General features: G+C 40.5%; 1 protein-coding gene across 1 annotated transcript in view; it reads left to right on the forward strand.

Moving 5' to 3' along the window:
- Window positions 1-1,421: 1,421 nt before the first annotated feature.
- Window positions 1,422-25,180, forward strand: part of GHR (growth hormone receptor) — a 66,006-nt gene continuing 42,247 nt past the window's right edge. Inside the window, exon 1 of the mRNA XM_009478105.2 lies at window positions 1,422-1,494. Coding sequence (XP_009476380.1) covers window positions 1,425-1,494 — 70 coding nt within the window. The 5' untranslated portion in view covers window positions 1,422-1,424. The remainder of the gene's footprint in view (window positions 1,495-25,180) is intronic.

Raw genomic sequence — 25,180 nt, forward strand, 5'->3', positions numbered from 1 at the left:
GAAAAAGTCTAACTGAAAACACTCCAGTGTAGAATCAAGGTTTGTCATACCAATTTATGGTCAAACGTGAAAGTGGAGCTATTTCTGTCTGTCTCAATCTCTCTCCGCTACCTCACTGAGCTGGGGTGTTAGTGTATCTTGGCAGTTTTGTGCCACACAATGAGAAACTGCTGCGTGTTTCAGCGTCCGTGTTCATTTTGGTGTCGCAGCTTTGGTTTTGAAGGTCTCCACTAATCTCTGTGCTCCACTGGCATGGTTGTAAATGGTCAGGTCATAATCCATGGTATGTTTTCCCCTTGCTACATATGGACACGTCATGAGCTTTTGGGGGCATGGTACAGTTTTGTGCAGAAGGCTGCACTGCCCACAAGTCCAGCGTATCCCAGCTTCTGCCCTTCCCTGTTGTTACCAGATGCTGGTGATAATGGCAGGAGCAAAGTAGTGTCCCTCAAATAGGATTGTGTGATGGGGTTGTAGGCTATGTGTGTGTGGCACAGGTGAGTTGGGGAGAAGGAGTGTGCTTTTTGGGGAGGTTGTAAAGGCTTGTTGGGTTACGCTTGGGTTGTAAAGGTTTGTATGTTTGGAGGTTGTAAATGCTTGTGTGGATGTACTCTGGTCCATTGGAAGGTGCCTCCTCAGAAATGATGCAGGTAGAAGTTTCCAGCATGAGAGCGCCTCCATAGCAGCCCCGGAAGAGCAGCGCAGCAGAGCAGGGGCACCGAGGCAGGTGCTCAGGGTTGTGCAGAGTGCCGGTAGGGAACAGACCAGAGAATTAACCCAGGTTATTCTCATTCTTGCAGCCCCACAGCTACTGCTGCCCTCTCCATGCCTGGAGTGCTGCCTGCCACTGGTGTTTCTCTGCTGACAGCCATGTGGCTTTGTGGCATGGGAGCTGGCTTATTAAACTGCATCACTCCTCTCAGCTTTACTGCATGTAGTCCTAGACCTGGGAAGGGTTATACATGGCATGCAATGATAAATACAGCTTCAGAGGAGCATGAGCTGGAAAGGGGATCATCTTATCTTTGTTCCCTGAAAGAGATGCTGTTTCCTACTTTCACATTTAACCTAGGCTACTCACTGGGATCTGTCCCCCAAAGGCTGCTGTGGGTGGAGTGTGGCTACACCCTGGAAGCAGGCTGGAGATTGACAATACTTGATTTCTTCCCCCCTCTATATTAAATGAACTACAAACCCATAAGGTAGTTCTCTTGTAAAAATAGTATTTACTCTCTGTCCTAGGCTGCAAGATGATGTATGACTTCATGAGGCAATCAACCGTAAACTAAATACACTTCTGGTTTAAATCCAATCAGAAATACAATAAAACAAGATAATAGTTAAAATGTCATGTCATATTAGTTAGTAATATTAGTTTAAAAAGAAACTCTCTTACTGTCTTTTGTTACTACAGAATTAGAGGTATGGATCTTCAGCATCTGCTGTTTACTTTGGCGCTGGTCTGTGCAAATGACTCACTTTCTGCAAGTGATGGTAAGTTTTATGATACCTTTCTTTGCCTTTGTGTGTGTACATGCATATATAGCTTTATATAAAGAGTATTTCTATGTTATATGTGTCAGGACTATGCAAGTTCCTTGGTGGCAGTAACCTGGGTACATAGTGGGAAATGTGAAAAATATGTCAGTTAATCTTATTGCAAAGGTAGTGGATGAGATTGAGACATGTTGCAGAATGAAGGTGAATTTCATAGACAGTGTTAGATGTGTGATGTATAATAGGCTGGATCAATGTTGGTGTTAGATACCTGTATTTTCTTTGCTCAGGTACTGAAGTTATGAAAGAATTGTATGGGGTTAATTTTTTTTTATAGAAACTGGTGGGTTTTTTTTTTCCCTTAAGTCTTTTCAGTATATTCATATGTTCAGTGTAGCACTATTTGGAAGTACAGAGGAAGCATTTTAAGACTGTACACTTTGGGTCTGAGGCCAATATGAACAAGTTTCATAAGAAATACACTTACAAATTCTTGAGCAGATGTTATAAAAGGGATTTGAAAAGTACATGTACCCTCAACCAGCCAGCTGGCGGTGGGTAGCCAGCAGAAGCCTTTTTAGCGAGGAGAAGCTCTGAATGCACATCCTGTGATGTTCATGATTCAGCAGCTGTGCCCAGGGTTCACATCCACTGAATGTACCTCTGGCTTTCCACAGTTGTTCCCCTTCCCATCCTTACTCACCTCAACTCTTCCACCTTCTGAATTAAATGCCAGGCTGGAAAGTACTTGGTCCAGCTGAGCTTTCTCTGATGCTTTTTCATGTTGCAACCAGCAATGATTTAGAACCATTTCTCTATCACCCGGAGGCCTGTCCTGACTGGTCGGTCCTCTGGGACTGGTCTTTTACTCATTTAGAACAAAAAGTTCCCATTAACTCCAGTGGGAGTTTTACATTGTGTCAGACTGATCTGCTTATGCTAGTTATGATCTGCTCCTGTAAACAAATGCAGCTTAACCTGGTCTGCTCTGTCTTGCTCTGGCCTTTGGAGAGAGCAGTAACAGTTTTCCCAAATTACTAATTTTATGCCAGTGTGTTGCCACTTCTCCCAGAGCAGCTGCAGAAGGGTGGCTCCTTAAGCAGGTGCCCCTCCTGACCTCCTAGGCAAAATCAGTATTATCAGGGAAAGTCAGAGACAGCAGTTTGACAAGTAATTTTGGAAAAAGCGGGGTGGAAACAGCTTCCACAACAAACTCTAAATAAACAGATACAATTTTCAATGAAAGTTTCTGACATATCTCAATTATTTTTTCTTTACCTTCATAATTAGGTGTTACTGAATGCAATTTACATACCTATAGAGTTGCAAGCCATATTTCATTAGCCTTTCTAGTGTTAGTTTTAGAATATACTACTAAACCAAAGGGCTGTGGCATAGGTGCCTGTAGTCATAACTGTCCTGCAGTTTAAAGGTATAATCATCCTCTTTCACTGTCATACAGTTCTGCATTTTCTTGAAGTTGCATACTTAAAATTTCTAGATAGCCATATTTGCAGAAGTGCTGGAGAGATATAAGGGGTATTACTTTGTTGTTAATGGAGTCATTAAGCTGAAATAAAATGTAATTAGAACTCAAATGATAAGTTTTCAGAGAATTCTTCCATAAAGTTAATTTTGTTTATTAAAAAGGAGGTTTGGATACAGTAAACACAAATTTCTGTTCATTTACTTCTATGTGTGTGGCTCAGACGCTCGTCTCCTGTGTTATCAGGAAGAGAATATATAAGATTCTCTTCTCTCTTGCTAGTTAAGGCTTTTTCTTTAACATTTACTAAATTTGGTTTGAGGTCCTAGTGTATCTGACTGTTGAAGGCGATGAATGAATCAAGTTTTCACTTTTGTTCCCCACTTTCATTTCCTATTTGCAGCAGTACTTTCATTCTGCTACCTACATGTCCCATAGGAAATGAGTGTGCCTATTTAAGAAGTGTGAAAGGAAGTGTGGGGCAGTGGAGTGTTTATTTTCATATTAGAATTGGGCTGAAACAATTTGGAGCCTGTGTTTTGAATCCTTGTCTTTTGATTTGGGTAAAAGAAGAGGAGTTTTCTGAGAGGAATTTGCAGAATAAAGCTATATACTAGTTTTCCCCCCTTTGTGTACCAATCTCTTTAGTTAGACCTATGAACCGAAATAAAATTTGCAAATTCCTCCTTGGTTCTGCTGAAATGTGGAAAGTCAGTATTTCACAGTGAAATATGATACATGTTCCAGCTTCTATTCGTTGCCTTGTACAGAATGGTCAGTAGAACAAAAATGAGTGTGTCCTGACTTGATCCTTCCCCCCCCCCCCCCCCCCCCCCCCAACCAGTGTCTGCATTTTACAGTACACTCATTCAATAGATAAAAACAATCCCTGCCCAGATGCAATCTACTGGACCAATTGATTTCTCTCTCAAGGTTTAAGAGCACATGAGGATTTTTTTGATCCTGGGCAGATGAGGTGTGGGTCCAGATGTCCTAAGTTCAGTAAAAATCTGTGTTATAAATAAAACTTAATCACAACATCACCTTTGTGTTATCTACCAATGAGATAATAACTTCCATGAGCTTACCTTCAGAATCAAAAAATGAAGAACATTTTAATTGTGTTCCTGTGCTTAAATCCAAGACACAATACTAATTATGTCCTGGTTTGCTGCATTATTAAAGAATTGTGTGTGTGAAGGGAACAGAGCTTTGTTGTCCCGAGAATAAATTTCGAACCACTAAACTGCTTCTAATGCTGTAACACATTTATTCTGAGTAAGGGAAATGCTCAGCTGAGAAAGTTGAACAAGAAAGTGTAAGTCAAACAGTAATATTTGAGATAACAGCACAAGAGAACATCCATTTGCCATTCTTGCATGATTTAGGACAGAGTGTTAGATGAGATCTGTTTATTAGCCGTTTTGTTCTTTTTCTCCCCCATGTGAATGTGCTTGTCCCTGCAAAAGTTCTCATGAGCTTCCAGCCCCAGTCAGGTGATGAATCCTGACTATCTGACAGAGCTCTGCCCAGCACAGGCTTGCTGAGACCTTCCTATAAACTTAATTAGATGTGCTCCATACCTGTACCATATCTGATATGTTGCCCGAGGGACTGGACCTACAGTGTCACGGTTCCCTAAAAAGTCCACTTCGGTAATTGTATTTCTTCTCACAGCGCACTAAAAAATTACGCATACTTGCTAATCTTGCACCAAAGCACATTACTGAGAGAGTGTAGTATTGACTTGCACATGGTAGGCTTTTATGTCTTTGAAAGTAAGTAAAGCTTACGTTCAGCCTTACAAGAGCCTCTGCTTTGAGCTGGCTCCATGCCGTGGAGCCGGATCCACCCTTGGCACATGGTGAAATCCCATACGTGTTTCCTCCTGGCAGGAGAGAGGGTCTGAGGCCAGCAGTTGGCCAGGCAACTGTACAGCATTTGAGACCAGATATTGGACATTTAGTCACCTATTTGCTGTCTCCCGGTTGGTGCCAAGTTCTGCTGGAGGCTTTCCATTGATTTAGCTTGTTTTTGTGCTCTCGTTTTGCAAAGAGATTGGCTTGCCAGCTCCAACTGAGGCTAGCATGAAATGGCAGGGCTGCCCACCATCTCTGAGATGGCAATACTAAATGCGACCAGGCACGTCTGCTGTACCAGGTCTTCCAGAGTAGCTCAGAGTTGAGCAGGTCTGGACTTGCAGCCTCCTACCAGGGGACACTGACCCACGTGCCGTGAGATCCTCGAGGTGCCTGCCCTATGATGGTAAGGGTAGAACAGAGGCAGTGGTAGAAAGAAAGTGTAAAGGCCACAATAACAGGAAGGTAATTTCTAATAGGTGTGTAATTACCGTAGGTAAATGGGGTTTGTGCCCTAGGGATTGGAAAACATAAGGCCCATTTTCGCAGTTAATGAAGACATTCTTGTTAAGTCAACAGAACTTAACGCTTCTCAGAGTTCAGGTTGCTTTGAAGATGGGGAATTGTGTGATTTTGAAAGTTCAGTTTAATTTAGTTAATTAGGTACATGAACAAGAAAGAGTACTGCTTCATAAGTAGATCACCTACATCTGTGCAATATTAGTTGTTCAAGAAGAAAGTAAGAGCTTATATTCATGTACACATACACAATTTGTTTTTGAGATGTTTACATTAATGTAACTGCGTGTTTCAAATACATATCCAGCATACACGTAGGTATTTTGGTTTACTATACCTGCTGACATCAGAAGTGGTTGAGGGGAATTGCTCCAGACACAGATTGCAAAATGTTTAGGAGGCAAAATAAATTTTGTCTGCGTGTTGCTCCTCTACAGCCGATGAGTGCAGGTCACATAAGGACATAGAGGAATAAACTGGGAATTAGTCCCAGTTAATAAAACAATGCATAAGCTCAGCCAGTTCCAAAACTAATTTCTTCCCAGTGAAAAGAAGTGGGTAATGTCTTTTATCATTTTTTTTTATACTAGATCAAAGTTCATTCCAGACTATTACAGCTATGCTAATTCATCCTCTGAAACAGGTTTAAAGGCATTCATATTTAATGATAGCACAATAAAAATATTTTTGGGTGACCTGTTTTTGTACAATGATAATTTTAAGAGCTACAAGCCTAAATTTGTTGTTAATTTTATCTAATCTGATTTTAGAAATTTATTTACTTTTTCCATCACAACTTTTTAAAATTATCGTATGAACCTGTTATGCTCAAATGCTGTTTTCCTCACTTTTATATAAAAAGTAGGATTAATTATGTTCCCTTCTGAGATGTATCAAATCTAATTTTTACTGCCATCAAGATGTCCTTTTGTTATGCTGGTGCCTGCTCACTTACTGTACTTGGATGCTTTGCATGCATTACATATACAGATTAAACCATCTAAGTATAGGTGCGCACTGGATATCGAAGCTCCCAGTTACAGAGCTGGAGATTGAATCCATAACACATGCATAGGGCTTTCGTGTCATTAATGACATCCTGGGCACCCAAGACATCTGCATGGGACTCAGCGATGACACAGGATCTGCAGGGCATCTGCATCATTCTGGAATGGCCAGAAGTTTAAAGACCTCTATAAAAAGCTTAAGGGCAGGCATCTCATATGTACCTGAACATCTGTTTTCAGGCAATTAAATCAGCTCCATCATCTGTTCTTTGTTATAGGGACTGTATTGACTGACTCTCCATTGACTATTGGGAACTTGGACACCTAAGGATGAGATTCATCCATGTATGATGGTACATGGTGGTACCTCTAGGTACCCAAAAAATCTGTGTGAGACTTGTAGATAGGACATCTGTGCCTTTTGAAGCAGAGGCTGGAAGGCAGGCAGAATATCCTAGGCAATCTGAGATAGCTACAGATGTTCAGGCAACTGGAATTTGCCCTACCTTGCATAAATAGAGCTAAATATAGATGTCTTCATTTTGAACTGAGCCTCATGTTTATATCTGGCTTGTTTGGATATGCATGATTCTGTGTGCTTTCTTCTGGATAGTGTCATAGCTGCTCAGCCACATACCGTAGGTCTGCTACAGCCAAGGTGAGGGGTTTTCTCACAGGAAGCTATCCTTCTTGACAGGATAGCAGTTGGGTTCTTGCTGTCACCATGAAGTTAAGTAGCAGACAGATGTTGTCTGAAGGCATGGATTTGACTTTTGTGACACACAAAGGAATTCTAATTCTGGTCTGAGCAAGAAGGTGCCCTTGAATTACAGCATATTGTCTTCTGAGAAAGAAGAATTTGTCCATCTGTTCATGGAGTCAGGAGGTACCACGGACTTTGCTGCTTGGCTTGAAATATTCAGAAAGAAGATCAATAGCTGTGTGGGGTCTTGGCTGAAAACATGTTTTGTGATTTAGGTGAACTCAATCACAGATTGCAGTCAGTGTAGTGACAAGCCATTTCTCACACATGAAGGGTATTCTTTTATTTTTAATTACTTTTTTATGATCAGGAAGGCTAGACATATTTGCATATATAACAATCCTAATCTTGTTAGGAAATGGCAAAAGATAATGAGAAAGGGCAGAATCTTCCTTAGCTTAAGCTGCAAACTCTCTTGCCTCCTCTTGGTAAATAGTAGTGCCATAATATAGTTGGTAGTCATTTGTTCATTGTGGTCATTTTCCCTTCTTCTAATGGGTGTGTCTTTGCTATGGCCTTTCTCTGTGTTACCTACTTTCTCAATTATATGCCGCTATCTAAGTACAGAACACAAGCCAAAACAGAGCTGGCAGAAAACCTGAAAAGCTCAAAACTGTGATCAGCTTAGTGCATCCTGGTTTACGTGGATGGGGTAGAACTGCTGAGAATGCGGATTTAAAACTTCTACCTGCACACAAAACCTTCAGAATAGTTGCCTTATTTCCAGAAGTTTAAGTGTTTCTGAGCAATAAATATGTTCCGTTATGTAGAAGAAATTGCTATAGAGCCGTTCCAGGAGCTAGGATCAGAAAGCTTGGCACAGGGAAGCGTAAGTTATACCACTCTGATCTGGCTAAGCCATTTCGGCTGGAGGGAAGAATCATTTTGGCAGAGCACAAAGTAGTATTTCCATCATCACTTTCCATTGCGATTAGGCATGGCTTTGTGGCTAGTAGAAAAATCCGAGGGAAGGCCTTGAGTCTGTGCCCTTCTGAGTTACTTTTACTGCTCTTGCTTCCTAGCCACTAGTATATATTTCAGATAAGCAATTTGTCTGGGCCAGTGTGACACTATCTATGCTCTCACATGGAGAAGAAAGGATTTCACCATGTTCTTCTTCTGTGTTGGGAGCATGCATGGTATTTTAACAGGAGGAGGTTTGGGATTTCCAAGAGTGGAAGACACATGCTGGAAATGAATTGTAGACAGACCTACATTTTGTAAGAAAACATAGAAATTAAAAACATAGTGCTGAAATTTTCAGGTACAGTAGCCTTAAATTATGCCCCTAAAAATTGTGGTTTGCCTTACAACTGAGTAGAGCCAGTGGTTCAAATGCTAACCTGGTGTCATGGTTTAACCCAGCAGGCAGCTAAACACCACAGAGCTGTTTGCTCACTGCCCCCCCACACCCTCAGTGGGATGGGGGAGAGAATCGGGGGAAAAAAGGTAAAACTTGTGGGTTGAGATAAAGACAATTTAATATGACAGTAAAGGAAGGGAAAAATAATAATAATGATAAAAGAATATACAAAACAAGTGATGCACAATGCAATTGCTCACCACCTGCTGACCAGAGCCCAGCCAGTTCCCAAGCAGCAGCCTTGGCCCCCTGACCAGCTCTTCCCCCCCCCCCCCCCAGTTTTTGTTCAGTGTGACATCATATGGTATGGAATATGCCTTTGGCAAGTTTGGGTCAGCTGTCCTGGCTGTGTGTAGCTGCCTTCTTGTGCACCTGCCGCCTCCTTGCTGGCAGGGCAGTATGAGAAACTGAAGTTCTTGGCTTAGTGTAAGCACTGCTCAGCAACAACTAAAACATCAGTGTGTTATCAACATTAGTCTCATCCTAAATCCAAACCACAGCACCATACCAGCTACTAGGAAGAAAATTAACCCTATCCCAGCTGAAACCAGGACTCCTGGGTTGCCAGAGACTTGTCTCCTTTGTCCTTTCCTCCAGACCACATTTGTGACTCCTGCATTTACTGAAGACTCTCAAGACTTTGGATATCTTCACCCACAAGCCTGTCAAAAACACTTCATGAACAATCAGCTTCTGTCAGACACCCTGCAAAATAACGTACATGTCATAGTTATGCCACCCAGTTATCTTTGTTATCTTTAACAGTCCTGCTATCGTGTATATTTCCTTCCTTGCTCTTTAGTTGCCATTATATTTTCTTGTCTTCTGAACACAAACTCACCAATCTGCTGTCCTCTGATTGCTGGGTTTTGAGGTCATTTGCAAGAATTAGCCACACCTCTGTAGTTAGTGCCACGTGTAGTCAGAAGGAGAAGTCAGTCTTTCTGCAGTCAGTCGGCTGCAGAGCTTGTAATCCCAATGTCTTTGCTCTCCTAAGCAGACCTATAGACTGCAGCCAAGCCACCAACACATGTGCTGGTCCTCCTGTGAACCAGAATTGTTCCTCCTTTACCAGGGCTGAACTGCACCCAAAACTGCTGGCTGACAGTGGCCATTTGTGGCTTGCTTTTGGAGGAGCAGCAGTGAGGCCAATGTGAAACATGAACTTTTGCCTGCACATGCAGTTAAGTCCATGTATTTAAAGAGTAAGATCAGATGATGGAGATGATGCAAAAACGTGCACAGCAGTTTGTTTGTTACCACTGTCTAGGAAGCTAACAAGTGAGAAAATCCTAGTTACAGTTTTTACTTTAACTCCTGTTTTGATACTTTAAATGTGGCTGTGTATTTCATGTGAATTATTTAAACAGTTTGTACTGTGCTAGCCAAATGAACTCAGTTAATAAACTGACTGTGCATCAGGAGAAGGAAAAGTAGCTCAAGCAAATAAACACTAATCCATTTTATAAAAGTATATTGCATGAGTTATAATGAATCATTCCATGCAGTGGAGCACAGACATTACTTTCAAGACCACCCATCTGTACCAGGAAAAAGAAACCCTTGTTACTGTACATTCATAGCATACAATGAAATGACCATGGGAAGGGGTAACATTTTTTCATTAATTTAAACAATTATGCAGTTACTGTGCAGTAACGTGCACTGCCTGATTTAAAATACAAGCGATTTTTAGAACCAAGAGGCTGTCTGCAATGTTGCACCTTTTCTTTCCATGCTGTGCTCTAGTGGCAGTCTGGATCAGACTGGAAACAGAATAAAAGCCGTGACTGGGAATTGGAGAGCCATCAATGAACAGACCTGGTTGCTACCAGTATAAATGAGGGAGCATTGTGCACACCTCAGCAATATTTTGGCACACCTGGGTGTTCTCTTCAGCTGTTCCAAGGGATCAGAAGTGAAAGGGAAACATTTTAGATTCGGAGTTCACAAGATGCCATCCCTGAATCACACAGAGTGACTGAAAGCTTTGTGCTGGTCACCTCCCTCAGCAGAACCAGATGATTCTCAGGGTTGCAGCAGCACTTCCAGCACAGTTGGGTACTTCAGGAACTGGAGCCACCATTTGGAGGATGTCTGGGTCCAGCCTTGCAGAATTCTTGATCAGATGGGCTCCAGAGAGTCCCCCGTCGCTTGTTTCCAACCTTGGCTGCTCTCCCAGTCTTCCCTGTTACACTCCAGCAGAGTACTGGTACCCAGGTGATTATCTGCTTCCGAGGATGATGGAAAGGGGAACAGGAATGAGATAGTGCTGGGGAGCTTAGCCATTGCGTGGCCCTCCACAACAAGGCTCTGGCAAGGTTCCCCTTGGGGAATAAAAATACTTGGCCTAGACTGTTTCCCTTCTCTGCTGCTGGAGAGGTGCTCAGAATGAACTATGAAAGAATAGCAGCTTAGGAATGATGTTGTAGGTGGGAGGCAGAGCTACAGACTACCAGTAAGGACTCTCTAGCTTCTGAATGTTGAAGAAGTCCTGGTATTTAACAAAGACAGGGGTTTCTCTGCTTTGCTTTCTCTTCCCGCCCATTGTAAAAGCATGCTCTGAAATTAAGTAGTAATAGCAGTGGTTAGTTTTCTGCAGAACTTCTAGAAAACTGTCACCCTGTTTGGGATTTTGAATTCTTCTTGCATAATGCAGTGCAGACTTTTTCCTGGATTATTTTTTTTACAGATAATTAAAAATCTTTTACAAAGTAGGTAATTCCATGCTAAGGGGTGTAGAATAGCCATAAGGTAGGCTGATAGAGTTGGTGTATTATCTAAAGAGCCATGCGTAATGTCAGTTCAGTCCTGGTTTCATTCTCATTAAGTTGATCAAGGGGATTTTCCTGAGAGTTTCAAAAAATGCAACAGGAAACTATTAAATATTGTGTAGTTGGGAATTTATCATTTGTATCAGCTTTGGCACCAATGAAGTGGCATGTAGCAAACCTGACACCAATTTTAAAAAAGGACTCAAGGAAATTGCACATCAGAAAGCTTGTCCTCTGGGCAAGGTGAGTTGGAAGTAACTTGCAAAAAGCATATATTGGTAAAGGCATCAATAAATACGATATATTTGGGAGTCTTTATAAGTCATGTTTCTTTCAAAAGACACTTAGTGTCTGTCACCCATAGCTACTGACTCAAAACAAGATTTGAACACACACACAGAAAATGGTTGTTCAGTCCCTACAGTGTGGATTTTCAGAGAGTGTTGTTTGATACAACACCGTAGCAAAGGTTCCTTAAAAAAACGCTAGGGGATAAAATGGAAGGATTTCCATGGATGAAAAATTAATCAAAAGGGGAAACAAAGGAACGAATGATCAGCTCCCACAGCAGAAACATCCAAGGATATTTCCCTTCTACAGACCGTACAAGCAGAAATTAAATTTACAAGATCTCTTCTGCTTGGAAAGCTGCGTGGTGGGACGGGACAAAAACCAGTGCAGTCCTGCATGGTGCCAAAGGAGTGAAAGAGAAGGACATGAGTAGGCAGGAGCCCTCCGGGGGCTGCTGGAGCCCTGCGTCCATGCGTGCAAACGCTCAGCACTGCACTGCTGGAGTGATGGAGTGCGGTCTGGCTGGGGAAGTGCTAAAGATCCACCCAGACCAAGAAGTGTGTCTTTTGTGGGCTATCCCTTACTGTTACCCGGAACATATTCAGAGAAACATGCTGAAACATGTTTATTCTGTATTTGGTCTGGGATGTTGTTTGTTTATTATTCCCCTAGCAATGTGTAGTCTTGGCTTTAGGGCTGACACAGAAATGTTGGAAGCAAATTTGAAAACTCGCTTGGATCAAGAGTTTACCCTCGAATCCCTATTTGCTAGACCCCCCTGTTTTTGACTTTGTAAAGACAAAATAGCCAGAACAATTACATGCCTGGCTGGCAAACACCGTGTGCATCATGTTTCTTTTAAAAGGCACTTAGTGTTTGCCACCCATGCCTACTGTAAAACAGGGAAAACTGTTAACATTTAATAAATATTAAATCTTAAACAAGAGCACGTACAAAGTAAAATAGTCATTATACCCCTTGAATTTGTGTTCTGTCTCTTCATCACCGAAGCATGAAACAAAGAATAATGTGATAATTTGACTTTGAACAGGAAATTGCAAGTGTTAGTGAAGCAAATGTAGGCAATAACAATAAATATTAACAAAATCTATTATTTGCTGTTAATGATCAAACAGTTAATACTCAGTATAATTCCTTCAATGAAAATGCTGATGTCAACTATAGTTACTGTTGTATAGGATTTAATTCAAACCATCTGTTTTAATCCACTTGTATATATCCCGGGTTGATCTTTGCTTGCAGTGAAGTGTTTTTCTGGAAGTTAAAAGTAATTATTAAAGGAATGGAAATTATTAGTGGTTCATGGTTTGGCAAGGAAAAGAAATGCCTTTTTAAGTTCTTAGTGTCTATTTTAGAGGGCTTCTACACCAGAAATGGTTGAGGGTGGAGTATAACGCAGAAGTGTTTTCTGTCATAAGCTATGTGTTGATATTTGGGGTTCATCCCAGTGAGGTGTTCGGAAATGTAAGTCATTGGTCTGATTATTTTCCACCGCTTAATTAAGTCCATTTATTTCACAGGGCAAAGGAAGTATGAGTGTTTTGTTAAAAAGGAGGTATAAAACACTGGTGAACAATGTGGAAAAATGCTGGTGTGTGTACATAAACAACATAATTTATTTTCTAGTGAACTGTTTCATTCTCCAGTGTATTCTTCAGTGGATTTTTAGGGGATGTTTGGTCTTGCTAACGAGTTTAGTTAGCTTTGAATGTAACTGCCTCATCTGTTTTAGTCAGAAATTGCCCTGCTATCCAAGGATGCCTCCACTTGGCTCCAGAGCTCAGCTCTTCATGCTGTGAAGACCTATCAAGCCACTTCACAGGAAAAACACTTGCATCAAGGGCAGCTCCACAAGTAATAAAATGGATGTGAGATCAATAACTTATTATCTTTCCTTTCTGACTCCTTAGCATTTGCACAATAGGAAGCTGTAGAAGTTAATCAGAAAAACCCAAGGTATCTCCTGTTACTCTTGGCACATGCCTTTCAACGCACCTAGGGCCTTTCAGGACTAAATTAAAGTCCTGGCTGGATTATGCCATACTTTACAGAAGTGGAAGGCAAGATTTTGCTCTTGAAAGGATGCACTGGGAGCTCTTCAGGGTATCCAGCTGTCACAGCTGAGACTGTTTAACCTCCCATTCCTGGCCAAGCCAGTTAAGTTACATCCTTGTCTACAAAAATAACTTGCAGTAATACTGCAGAACCCTCCTGACTAAGACTTCATGTTAAGAGAGGTAGCAAAGACAAAACCAGCAGAATTTAATGTGGTTGCCTAAAATATCCAGCTGCTATTACCTACTTTTCCAAGGCCATGAACACTGCTCATTGTTTGAAGTAGGTTTTTCTCTGGGTTGCCCTTTTTTTCCTCCCCAAGTCAAGAAACACTTGTTTTTTACGAGGAGGAACATGCGTTACAGAATCTGGCACGTTTGCATGTGGTGCAATCTTGTGAATGTTTTGTTGAGATAAGTGAGTGACAGCTTCCAGTTGGTGTTCTGCAGGAGGTGAGGGCTTCTTTCCAGAAGTGCTGACCATCTCAAAATATACTCTCCTTGCAGAGCTCCCAGTCTGACATGTTATCTTATCCACCCAGTACAACAGGCTTGATATTCTGCTACACCAGTTTATCTAGCTAATAGATTTAAGTAGCAGTTCTAGTTACAGGAAAGACTGTGCAAGGATTACATCTATCAGAGTTAGCATTTGGTCTGTGTTGTCCCACTTCATAACAGAAGACTTGATTGTAAATTATTGTTAAATGCTGTTTTTCAGTTATGATATCTGGTTACCACTAGAATTCAACGTGTTTTTTCTTCCAATTTGTTAAGCTGAAAGTGCAGTTTTTCATCAGAGAATGACACTCTGTTTACTTCTTGTTTAGAGAAATGTCAACAGTTAAAGTCTTGCTATTTAATTTCATTATATCCCCTTGAAATCCCTTAAGAAACTTGAGTTATGACCATGACAGTGCTTTGCACTTCATGGGTTTTACATCTCAGCAACTTGCAAAGATGTGTGAAATACAATTAAGATCTCCAGTAATACCAAGATACCTGTATTTATGTGCTGGCTTTCTAGAAACAGCATTAGTTTTCCCAAAGTCATAGGTATCCCTGAAGAAAATAGAATATTAGACTTAGTATGTGGCTCTTAACCCTCTTTCAGAACAGAAGTAGGGACCAATAAACATAAATATGGCTTACATTGATAGGACTTCTGGATTTAAAGAGAAGTGGTCTCTGTATGTTGTTCTGCTTGCCTGTGGGAATCCCATCATGCATTCAGCTGCAGTTTATGAAAAGCTGCTATAGTCTTCTAACAGATTACTTTTCTAAAAGTCCTGAATTCATTATATCTCTACTTGACTAGAGGTAAGCTGCCCTGACTTCTTACACAGGTGGCAACATCCCACAGCACTTCCTGTTTGTTAACATAATACACCATAGCTTTTAAGTGCAGCATGTTAGAAAGACACATGATTTTTACAAAAATGCATAAGAAGAAATCCTCCTTCCTTTAAATCAGGACAAGACTTAAGTCATAGATAAGGAATAAAAAGTGCTCCATATTTGGTATGGCTACAGGATGGACATGTACCTAGGAGAAACAACACATCAAATCCTTGGAGACCAATGTATAGGACATGTCAGGAGAGCTGCTGTGCAGAGCACTTAGGCTGTCCTCAGTTCTCAAGTGTTTCTTTCAGTGCTAAGATGTGAGAGAGATTTTAATTTTGCTGGTTTTTAAAAATTAAATTAATTTTTAAATTTTAAATTGTAATTAAAATTAAATTTTTAATTTAATTTTACTGATTAAGCGTTTTTGTTTTCTAATTAGGTGGTTCCCACATGGTTGGTGTGAAATTACCATTTTCTTTTTTTATTGTCTCCTGGAGGAAATGTGCCCCAGTTACCTGAGTTGTCACTAGCAGCTGTACCTGTCATGGGTCTCAGCAGAAAGGCAAAGGGGTGGCAATAACCTGAGCCTTTCAGATGAGGCTGAGGCACGTTGACAGGAATGAGTGAGCTTGCAAAGCCACTTACTTGTCCTAAAGTAGGCAAAATCCCCATGACTCCAGGAAGAGTAATAGCTGTGTAATAACGACATTGCTCTGAAACAAGCTTTCAGTGTCTGGCTGTGCCACAGAAATTCCTCTGTGTCCTTGGAAAATTGATTAACATCTGTGTCCCAGCTCGCTAGCTGTAAAGTGAGAAGGCATGTTAAGGATAAACTCCTTAATTGGTTTGAGTTGATCAGATACTATGGTGATGAAATTGCTGAGGTTGTGCAATATCCTCTGTCAACAGGGTTGCATTTATTGTGCAGAACAAAACGATAGAAAAATCTCTCTCTTCTTCCAGTGCTCATGAAGCTGGCGGGCTGCCTCCTCTGCCAAGGCAGGGGAAGGTGGCTGTGTGTTTGTCAGGAGGTACGGGACACCACCAGCAAGCAGAGAAAACACTGAAGTTTCCTCCATCGCATATTTGTTTTCTGCATAAATCTGCGTACTCGCAGAAACCGTGCTTTTCTTCCAACAGGCAAGGACTTGTGCTAATGTGGGCCCATAACTCATTGTTGCCATGGGAAACTCTGAAATGGCCACCCACACCTTTATATCTGAATGGAGTTTGTGTTCAGGCATACTCTTCAATCTGTGTGTCAACACATGCACGCAGTGTGTAGATATTTCTTCCCTGGAGTATCATGGTCAAGTTGAGATACAAAAGGTTGCTTTTAATGTTAAAGATTTTGGTAGCATCAGCAGCACCTGGAACACTTAGGGCTGCTCAAGTAGCTGAGATGCCCAGAGCACCACTTGGTGTTGCTTCAATTCATTGATGTTCTCCGAGCATACAGAAAGGCACAGCCAGTCCAAAGAAATTTTCACTTTTCTTTCTGTAGTTGCTGCCCATGTGACCCTGCAGCCCTTCTCCCCACGGAATAATAAAATGGAAATGTTGAAGCTTTTCAAAGAAGAAAGTATTTTGTTTTGAATTATGAACCTATTTTCTCATTTTCTTGTACTCAGAAAAGGCTGTATTGCCCTGTGTGAAGTTTTCTAAATACTTCTGTCATGAGACATACACCTGATACAGAAAATCTCAGCTCAGATGATTAAGATTTGGAGAAGCTGTAAGTGAGCCAGATGCCCACAGTGGCAGGTAGTGACCGAGGCGTCTCTGCTGGGACAAGAGAAGGGGTGCCGCTGGTCCATGGTTTCTGATAACCAGCAGGTGCTTGTGGAAGGTACTTGTAACAAGCAGGTGCTTGTATCAGTTCTAGATACACTCTTTGACAGGTTAAATTTGACTAATATTTAAGCTGCTTAGTTTCTGAAAGCTTTAGATACACTATTGAAGCCAAGCTGCTTGCTAGGAAGCTGCATTAGAAAATCACTAGGGTGGAGAAGTGTCGTCGTTTTGTGTGTCAGCAGAACAAGGACTTCTCTTAAGTGTAGCTGCACCACCATCCTTTCAGAGAGGATCTGAAGCATGTTAAAACATATTGATGAAATGTTGTGGAAAAAGCTGCGTTGTCATTGGCTGAGCTGCGCATTTGCTTTGGACGGTGAAATTGGCACCATTTAGTGAGACGAAAGAAACCCCAGCACCAGAGTACAATGCTTGGCTTCCTGCCTGCCTTCAAAACAGCCCAACCTGCCAATTCTTCTGGGTACCCACATACTGACTGGATTAATATAAATGTCAATTATAACATCATTTAGGACAGCAAGCAAACACTTGTTCCTGCCTGGCACTTCTGTGGTGTGTGTGAACACCTTTAGCACCAACAGGTCCTTTCCTAAATAAAGGATGAGCCGCAAGTGTCACGCAAGCATGGGCCTTAGCGATCCCTTAACTGTGTGGCTTTGTGTCTTTTATTAGGTTGTTCCCCTGCTCTCCTCTCTTTTTTGTTTTGAGGGTTTGTTTTAGTCTGATAGGATGGAGACTGTACACATTATTAATCTAATTTGATTATGATGGGTGTAGTAATGTAGACTTGGATTTTCAAGGATGAGAAGATGACTACACTAGATACTTAGTGGGATTTTGAGAAGTGATACTAATTGCCATACTGTTTGTATGCTTGTATTTCCTTAAATTGCAATTTTAATTTAAACTAGCAGATCTCACATCCGATTAAAATCCTTTACCTATCATTGTGAAAGCAACAGCTAACAATACTGAAAGTGAAAGTAGCAAATTAAACATGACCTTCTGTAGCTGCCTGTTTTGCATTACCTCACTTTCCTAGTCTGAGCAATTTACTAGTGAAGAAAAGACATAACTAAAATCATGCAGATATAAAAGTTTTATTTTATATAATTTTTTGTAATATTTTATGGAAGTTTTACTCTTTTTAAATGGTCTTAAGGAATTTTAAGAATTAGTTAAACTGAATTGCTTAAATGCAGGCAGAAGACAGTTCAAGCTACAAAAGATTTTAATGATCCTAGAAAGTGTCTTTCTCAGTGAAATATCAATATTGCAGATTTAAAAGAAGAATAATTTTAATTGTTCCTCCACCCTCAAGGTAGCTTGTCTAACTGTTATCTGTATTTTTGAAGAGTTACTTTAATATTTTGTATGTGCTAAGTGGGCCACTTAAAACATTTTTCTTTTTATAGATCTCTAAGTAGATAAATATCTGGTTTCAATTCCTTGAAATTACATTAAACTATCTAGATATTTGTCATATTATAGTTGTGATCGTGGAACCATGGGCTCAATGGGAGTTTCTAATTGACTGCATTTTTCTTTCACTTTGTTAAATACCTTACCGAAGAAGATGTATTCTTACGAGCGTGGTTTACTTTAAAGCATGAAATGTAATAGACAAGAACATATTCTAGATGTCGTAGTTAATCCTTTTGCCAAACTTATCTTTTAAAACATGAATAAAAATTTATAATAAACCAGTCATTTTTTAAATAACTGATAAAATTGCACTTTGTTGTGTTTTCAACAACAAAATTCTACTATTTAAAGGGTTTGCAAAACAGTTGTTTTGAATTTTTTTGTTGTAGCTTGTTCTGATTTTGTTTTCATCCATTACTGTGAACTTTAATCGTGTTGAGCTTAGCCCAAAGGTTTCCTGTGTTCCAGCTTTTTAAGCCACCTAACCTGTGTAAATACATTAGGGCAGTTCTAAACCATTAAAAACAAGAGGAGATGGATGTGTGCAAAGTTCAAACGTGTTCTGCTGGCTTTTATCATCAGTGTGAATCATGTGGCAGTTTAGATGCTTAAAATAGTTTGTTGTTCATAAAACACAGCAAAATACAGCAAATGAAATCTCTCTAGAGGAGACAGAAATATATATTGGGCATTTCAGTTTGGAGTTGTGGGAGGTTCCTTACTGGAAGGGGCTAGGGTTTTTTCCACTTGTGTGTTTTCATTTTTATTTAAAATTATTTTTGGTGTACTTGAAATGGTGTGTGTTGAAAGCTGTGGAAATCTAAATACTTCTTTCATCCTCAAAAATGAAACAGTATGGGAAGTTTAAAATACATGCTTCCAGGACAGGGTTAGATCACAACCATTTCATGAAACGGGATTCACTCTTCCTGCTGAATTCGTTTCTCATCTCTTTCTGTTATTTCCTGAGACCTCCAGCTTAATTTCACATTGCATGCAGAATCAGTGAATAAAAGTGTTTAGAAAACTTATAAAACCCGAAAAATTAAGTTTCTTAGGCCAGATACAGAGCCTTCTCTCTGAACAGAGGCTGACAACTGTTTCTTAAAACGAACAGGCACAGTGTGCCAAACCAGCAAAGCCATGTGGGAGAGTACAACAGTTCAGGAAATCATGTATAAAATTTAGTTGGTTGATTGCAATTGATTGGTTCGGGGTTTTTTTTCATCTTGAATTATCATTAGTGTGCAGACATGAAACAGTAGGTACTTAAGAAGCTAGTATAGTATAGTATAGTATTCCCTAGTATAGAGGGAATCCATCCAAATCTGTGTAAGGAAAAGTTAATCCCTTAGAGGTATAAGGGAGGCAGTACTTGCATGGACAAGCAGGCTAGGACACAGAGGGCAGGAGTCGGGGGCCGCGGGGGTGGCATCTGTGCCAGGACCTGTTCTTTTCTACATATTCGTAAACAACTCTGCAAGGGAAGCGAATGCTGAGGTTTGCCAAACAAGAAGTTTACTGATGCTCCGCATGAAGGGCCAGCTGAAGAGCCACAGAAAGCCCTTACAAGGCAAGTGCCTGGGTAATAAATCAGCAAATGATACTTGGTGTAGATAAATGTAGAACGATGCTTGTAAGCAAAATACAACCCTAGCATGGCATCTAAATTCATGGGCTCTGAATGTTATGACTCAGAACTGGGATTTTGCTGTTGTGGCAGGCTGTCCCCTGGGAAAGTCAGCTCACTGCTTGCTGTGGCTCCACTCATCCCCACCCCAAAAACGTGCTGCAGAGCTGGAAAAATGAAGAGGAGGCCAAGGATGAGCAGAGCTCTGGAACAGGTTCTGTGGAGGTCTTCCTTGGTGTGGCCTTCCCCAAGCTGTTCTTCCTCAGATGCCTCTAAAATCGATGTCCTGAAATGAAGAACCAAGAGCCTCAACAGCAAGGGTGTCTCTCACATGCGCTCTTAGAGACTGCAGCTGGGATGCTGGGTGCAGATGCTACCTGATGGCAGTGCACAGCTTGCATCAAGCCATACCCTGGAGGGAAGAAGCCCGCTCATGTAGCTAATTTTCACTGTGTCCCAGTGTGTGCAGAATAGTGAAAGTAATTCTGGTTGGGTCTAGTCCATTTTATACTAAATATTGCATCTGATCCAAGCTTTCTGGAGTAACATGGTCAAAAATAGTGTTAATTTAGACAAACACTATACAGCCAAGTTTTAAAAGAAAGCAATAAAAGAGTAAGGGTCTCAAAAGTCTGACTTTTCCGTGGGTCGTTCTTTTGTCTGCCAATGTTATGCTAGAGTTTAAAGACGTTCTGCCCACATTAAAGTTCAGTTACTGAGCGTGTGTAATAGAAACGTAGTGCAGAATTAGGGCAGCTCCTGTGTTGGTATGTCCTCCTGCATTCTGGTATTTGTGCTATTTCCACAGAAAATACTGGAAATAGTCAAGTCTCTAGTCAGCTTGAGGGAGTCCTTGGCTCGTTTTCTGCTTTTGGTATGAAATGAGCACCATTCCGGGGGGGGGGGAGGTTGGAATGGGGGAAAAAAACACCAGAAGAAAAACTTCGGAACATTTCAGAACAAGGATGGGCAGCACTCAGCGTCTCTTCTGGTAGTTCCTTCTGCAGCCAGGTTTTTCCAGCTGAGGAGGCTTTATCCCTCCTCAGGAGCTGCAGCCACGTCCAAGAACACAGGCTCTTGGCAGCGAGCTGGTGCCGTCTGATGTAGCTGGAGAAATGAAATAACTCTTCTAAGGGAAAAACTTCAGACGTAAAAGACTTCAGGCATGGCTATCTAATGTTGTTAGGTTTTAGTGTATTTTGTGTGATTAGGGAATTGGAGGTTAAGGGTGGGTTTTTGTGTTGGTTTTTTTCTTTCCTCTTAAAAATAAGGAGCTGAACAGTTTACCCACAATGATAATACAGGACGTAGTGAATTGTATCAAACCTGCTTTCACCTGTCAAATGCGAATTGTCTCTCTGCCTTTTTGAATTATGTGGGAAAAATTTAGTCATTGAAATCAATGTTCAGTCTTCATTTTATACTCTTCCATAAGTGCAGTTGGCTTGTTTTCCAATTTCTTCATTTATGTTAAAGGCAAAGTTGTACAGCTAACTATAAGGTTGGATAAATAGTTATCAATAAAATCTTAGCACATTTGATGGAAAAAAAAATGGGGTTTGGATCACCACATTGTTTTAACAGGGCGAGCTGCTTTCAAATAATTGTTTGCAGTGCCTGTTAATTTAAAACAATCTCACCAGCCACAGCTGTGGGAGGATTATGACTTGGTCACCCATCCAAGGCAAGATGCCATGTAATTTAAAAACAAAAAATCCCTAGCCTATATCAGTGTTACAATTTGATTTAAAATAAGTGAAATAGTTTAGTAGTAGTATAGTGTGTAATGATAAATGATCTTTAGAAAGCTCTTGGTGTTTTCATATACAGTGCACACTTGGTAGCAGAACCATATATATATATATAGACAAAAATGACCACAGTTTGTACTTCTTATAGAGGAGCTTGCATTTGAGAATATCAAAATGCTTAAGAGAGATTTAATATACAATCTCAACACGAGTATTATTTTCGTTTAACTGCTGAGGGAAACAGAGATACAGAGAAAGAGTAATTTTCCAGAAATCTTAAGGGGAATGTGATGGTTGAGAATGTGGTGGCTTGGCAGAGAAAAAAACTAAAATCCTAATAGAGAGCCAGGTTTCTCATTTTACTGGGTTTTGCATTTTTCTATTATATTAGTAATAAAGTTGATGTTTTTAAAGTATGCACTATAGTGATAGATTATGATCCAGTAAACTGTGAACAACCTTTTTGGGCTTTTCAGTTACTGAAAGGGAAGTCAGCAGATCCTTGTGTACACAAGTCAAATCTGGTGTTTTGGGAAGGGATGGAAGAAAATTTCTCTTGTGCTTGTTTTTATGTTTTACTTAATTCCAGATACTATTCCCCTCACTGAAAGCATGAAGTAGAAAGATTTTGTTTGTAATGCTGGTATCACTCTTCAGATTTTATTAGCTCTTAGTCTGCTGAGATCAAAAATTCCTGGCAAGTAACATCTTCACAGTTTCACTTATTTACCATAAATAATTTATGAGAATCCTTCGGCTTTTCTGAAACAAGAGAGATGTGTTTGTGGAATGATATGAAGGATGTCTGTGGAAAAAATATGCAAAACGTGCAAAGAAAAAAGTGTTACGGTACGGATCATGCTGTTTAACAGTGATGAATTCATGAAGGTGTGCTCCGTACAGATCCTCACACCAGGCTGCTTCTTGAAAGATTGTTCACTGCCATATGAGAGAGGAGAAGACAGAAAAGGAGAAGAGGTGGATGATGACGGGTGAGATTAAAGGCTAGCTGCACAGTGGACCACACTATTACGAGCGTTGCAAGCAGGTCAAGGGAGATCGTTCCGCCCTGTTCCACACTGGTGTGTTGTGTCCGGTTTTTCTATGGTGTGGCACATCCCAGCCCACGGCATAACAACAGACCAGGATCTAATGGATGGCTGCTGTGAGAATGGAGGGCTGGAGCGTTTGGTGTACAGGAGGCTAAAGAAACAGGGCTTGCTTATGCTGAAGAAGGGGCCGTCAGGTTTCTGTTTTCTGCGATCATCAGTACAGCAAGGGCAGCTCAGTGTAAGGGGGAGCCAGTTTCCTCTTGGAAGTACAGGCAGAAGAACAAGGGGCAGTGGTCACGAGCTGCAACAGCAAACACCCACTTGGACATACGGAGAAAATTCTTCCCCAGCAAGTGGCTGAGCACTGCAGCATGCTAGAGAGGCTGCAGGAACCCTGTCTTTGGAGATATTCAACATGGGCTTGGGCAATGGCCTTAGCAGCCTGATCTAACTTTGAAGTTGGCCTTGCTTTGAAGGTGAACTAGATAGCCACCAAAAAGGTTTCCATTTAAATTATTCTGTGCTTGTGTGATCCCAGATGGGCTGAGATGTTGGGTGGTCAGAGGTGACCTCTATTGAGGACCTGATACCCAACCATTTCATAAACACAGAGCAAGCCCTTTGTGTAAGGTGGAGTTGTATGTAGATATGTCCACACAGGTTGCAATACTCTTTAGTAATTGTAAGGACAATTACGTCATCTGATATGTATTAAATTGAAAGGCAGGAACAGCATATCTGTATTCTGAATGAACAATGTTCGGAGATTACTGATTTTCCTTTGCATTAGTATTTAAATAATCGCAGGAGCAAATTTTCACAAGTGCTCTGTACTGCAGTTTGCAGTCCTATAAAGGTAATTTATTAATCTCTGACAGAACATTTACATTTCAAAGTATTAAGTATGTGTGTTAGGCCCTAATTTCATTCTACAAGGAGCCGAGAACCCTTTGCACCAAACAACACTCAAAATTAAAGGCTCTTCCTGGATTTATTCTACTGCTTGGGGGAAAATTGCCAGGACTGTTAAGTGGTTCAGGGAAGCTAACACTAGAAAATGGTAAGCTGTGCTGAAGGACGCCAGTTCTGCCAGATCCATGGCTCCGAGTGCTCACTGAGCAAAACATGGAAATATAAAGAAAGAAAATACTGGAAGACTAGAGCAATTAAAAAAGGTGAACCGAGTATGAAAGTTTTCTGGAAAAAGGAGGGATAAGTGAAGAAGGCTGATGGTGCTTTTCCCTGCATATGAAGGCAAAATGGGTTCCAGCAAAAAGTATTTGGGGCTTTTTCTTTTCTAGTGGAAAAAATGAATTTGTAGCAGCTACATATTTTTAACATAAAACAATGTGACAACAAGACAGGCAATATTTTTAGTTGATGAACATCCAAAGCTCTCTATATGAGCTCTATACATACCACAGTCAGAACAGGAACCCATTCCTATGCTTTTGAAATTTGGGTTGCAAGGTGTAAAATGTATTAATGGTTTGAGTTAGGTTGCCTCCAGAAACAAGCAAACAAACTGTGTTCAGGTTTAGGAAATAGTAAGTTTCTCACCATGCTGAGTGTGTGATTTGACCTTTCTATCTGCAGTCACAAACTGGACAGTCTTGTTTATGCTTTGGAGAATGATTAAGGATCTTTATTAAGATGATTCTCTAAAAAGTAGACATATTGCACTCTGAAAACAAATCATGGCTTAAGTCCATCAGGCTCATGATGCCTTGACATGATCTTACAAGCAGACGCAACTGGAATCTACATGCAGTATTGTCATGGAAATTGGAGATGTTTGTTTCTATATCAGAATAGTGAGCCCTAATTCTCTGCCCGTCGTAACTAATTGTTGATTTGTAACATTCATCCTGGATGTGATAAGCTGTTCCATTTGTTAAAAGGACTTCAGAGTTCTCATAATTATGGCCTTTCCTTCTTATGAGTGGCACCATTTTTTACTGACAGAGGCACAAACATTTAAAATAATGTTTTCCAGATTTGTTTTCTTTTGTGAGGAATAGTAAGAGGTTCCAGGGAGACAGTAAGATTAACTGTTGGAAACACTCTTGGTGGGTTTAGAGATGTGCAACTATCATTTTTGTAGTCTTGCTGCCAGATGTCTAAGCAGCCTGTTCCCAAATGTTATTATGGTGAAAAACCTGCAGTGAATCAGCATAATTTTGTATATTGTTCTACAAGTATCCGTTTTCTAGCTCTGTTGTGAACTGTGTAAAACTTTTTGGAATAAGACAAAAAGACGACCAGTGTATGGAAGAAGATTAGGAAAAATTAAACATCATTTGGCCACTAGATGGAAACAGAAGTAGCAAGTGTGTATATGTGTAGGTTAACTATATGTTTTTGCATATTTGTCTGAATATTTTAATGTCTTGTCTTCACATGAATATAGATAGAGTAAATAAAGTGATTTTTAGTATTGCAGTTCAAATCAAGAATGAGCTGGACAGCAGAGTATGGCTGGAGTAGACTAAAAATGCCCAAAAGAGAGCTGAAGTAAGAAGGGAA

This window comes from Pelecanus crispus, chromosome Z, assembly GCF_030463565.1.
Source record: "Pelecanus crispus isolate bPelCri1 chromosome Z, bPelCri1.pri, whole genome shotgun sequence".
NCBI classification, from domain to species: Eukaryota; Metazoa; Chordata; class Aves; order Pelecaniformes; family Pelecanidae; genus Pelecanus; species Pelecanus crispus.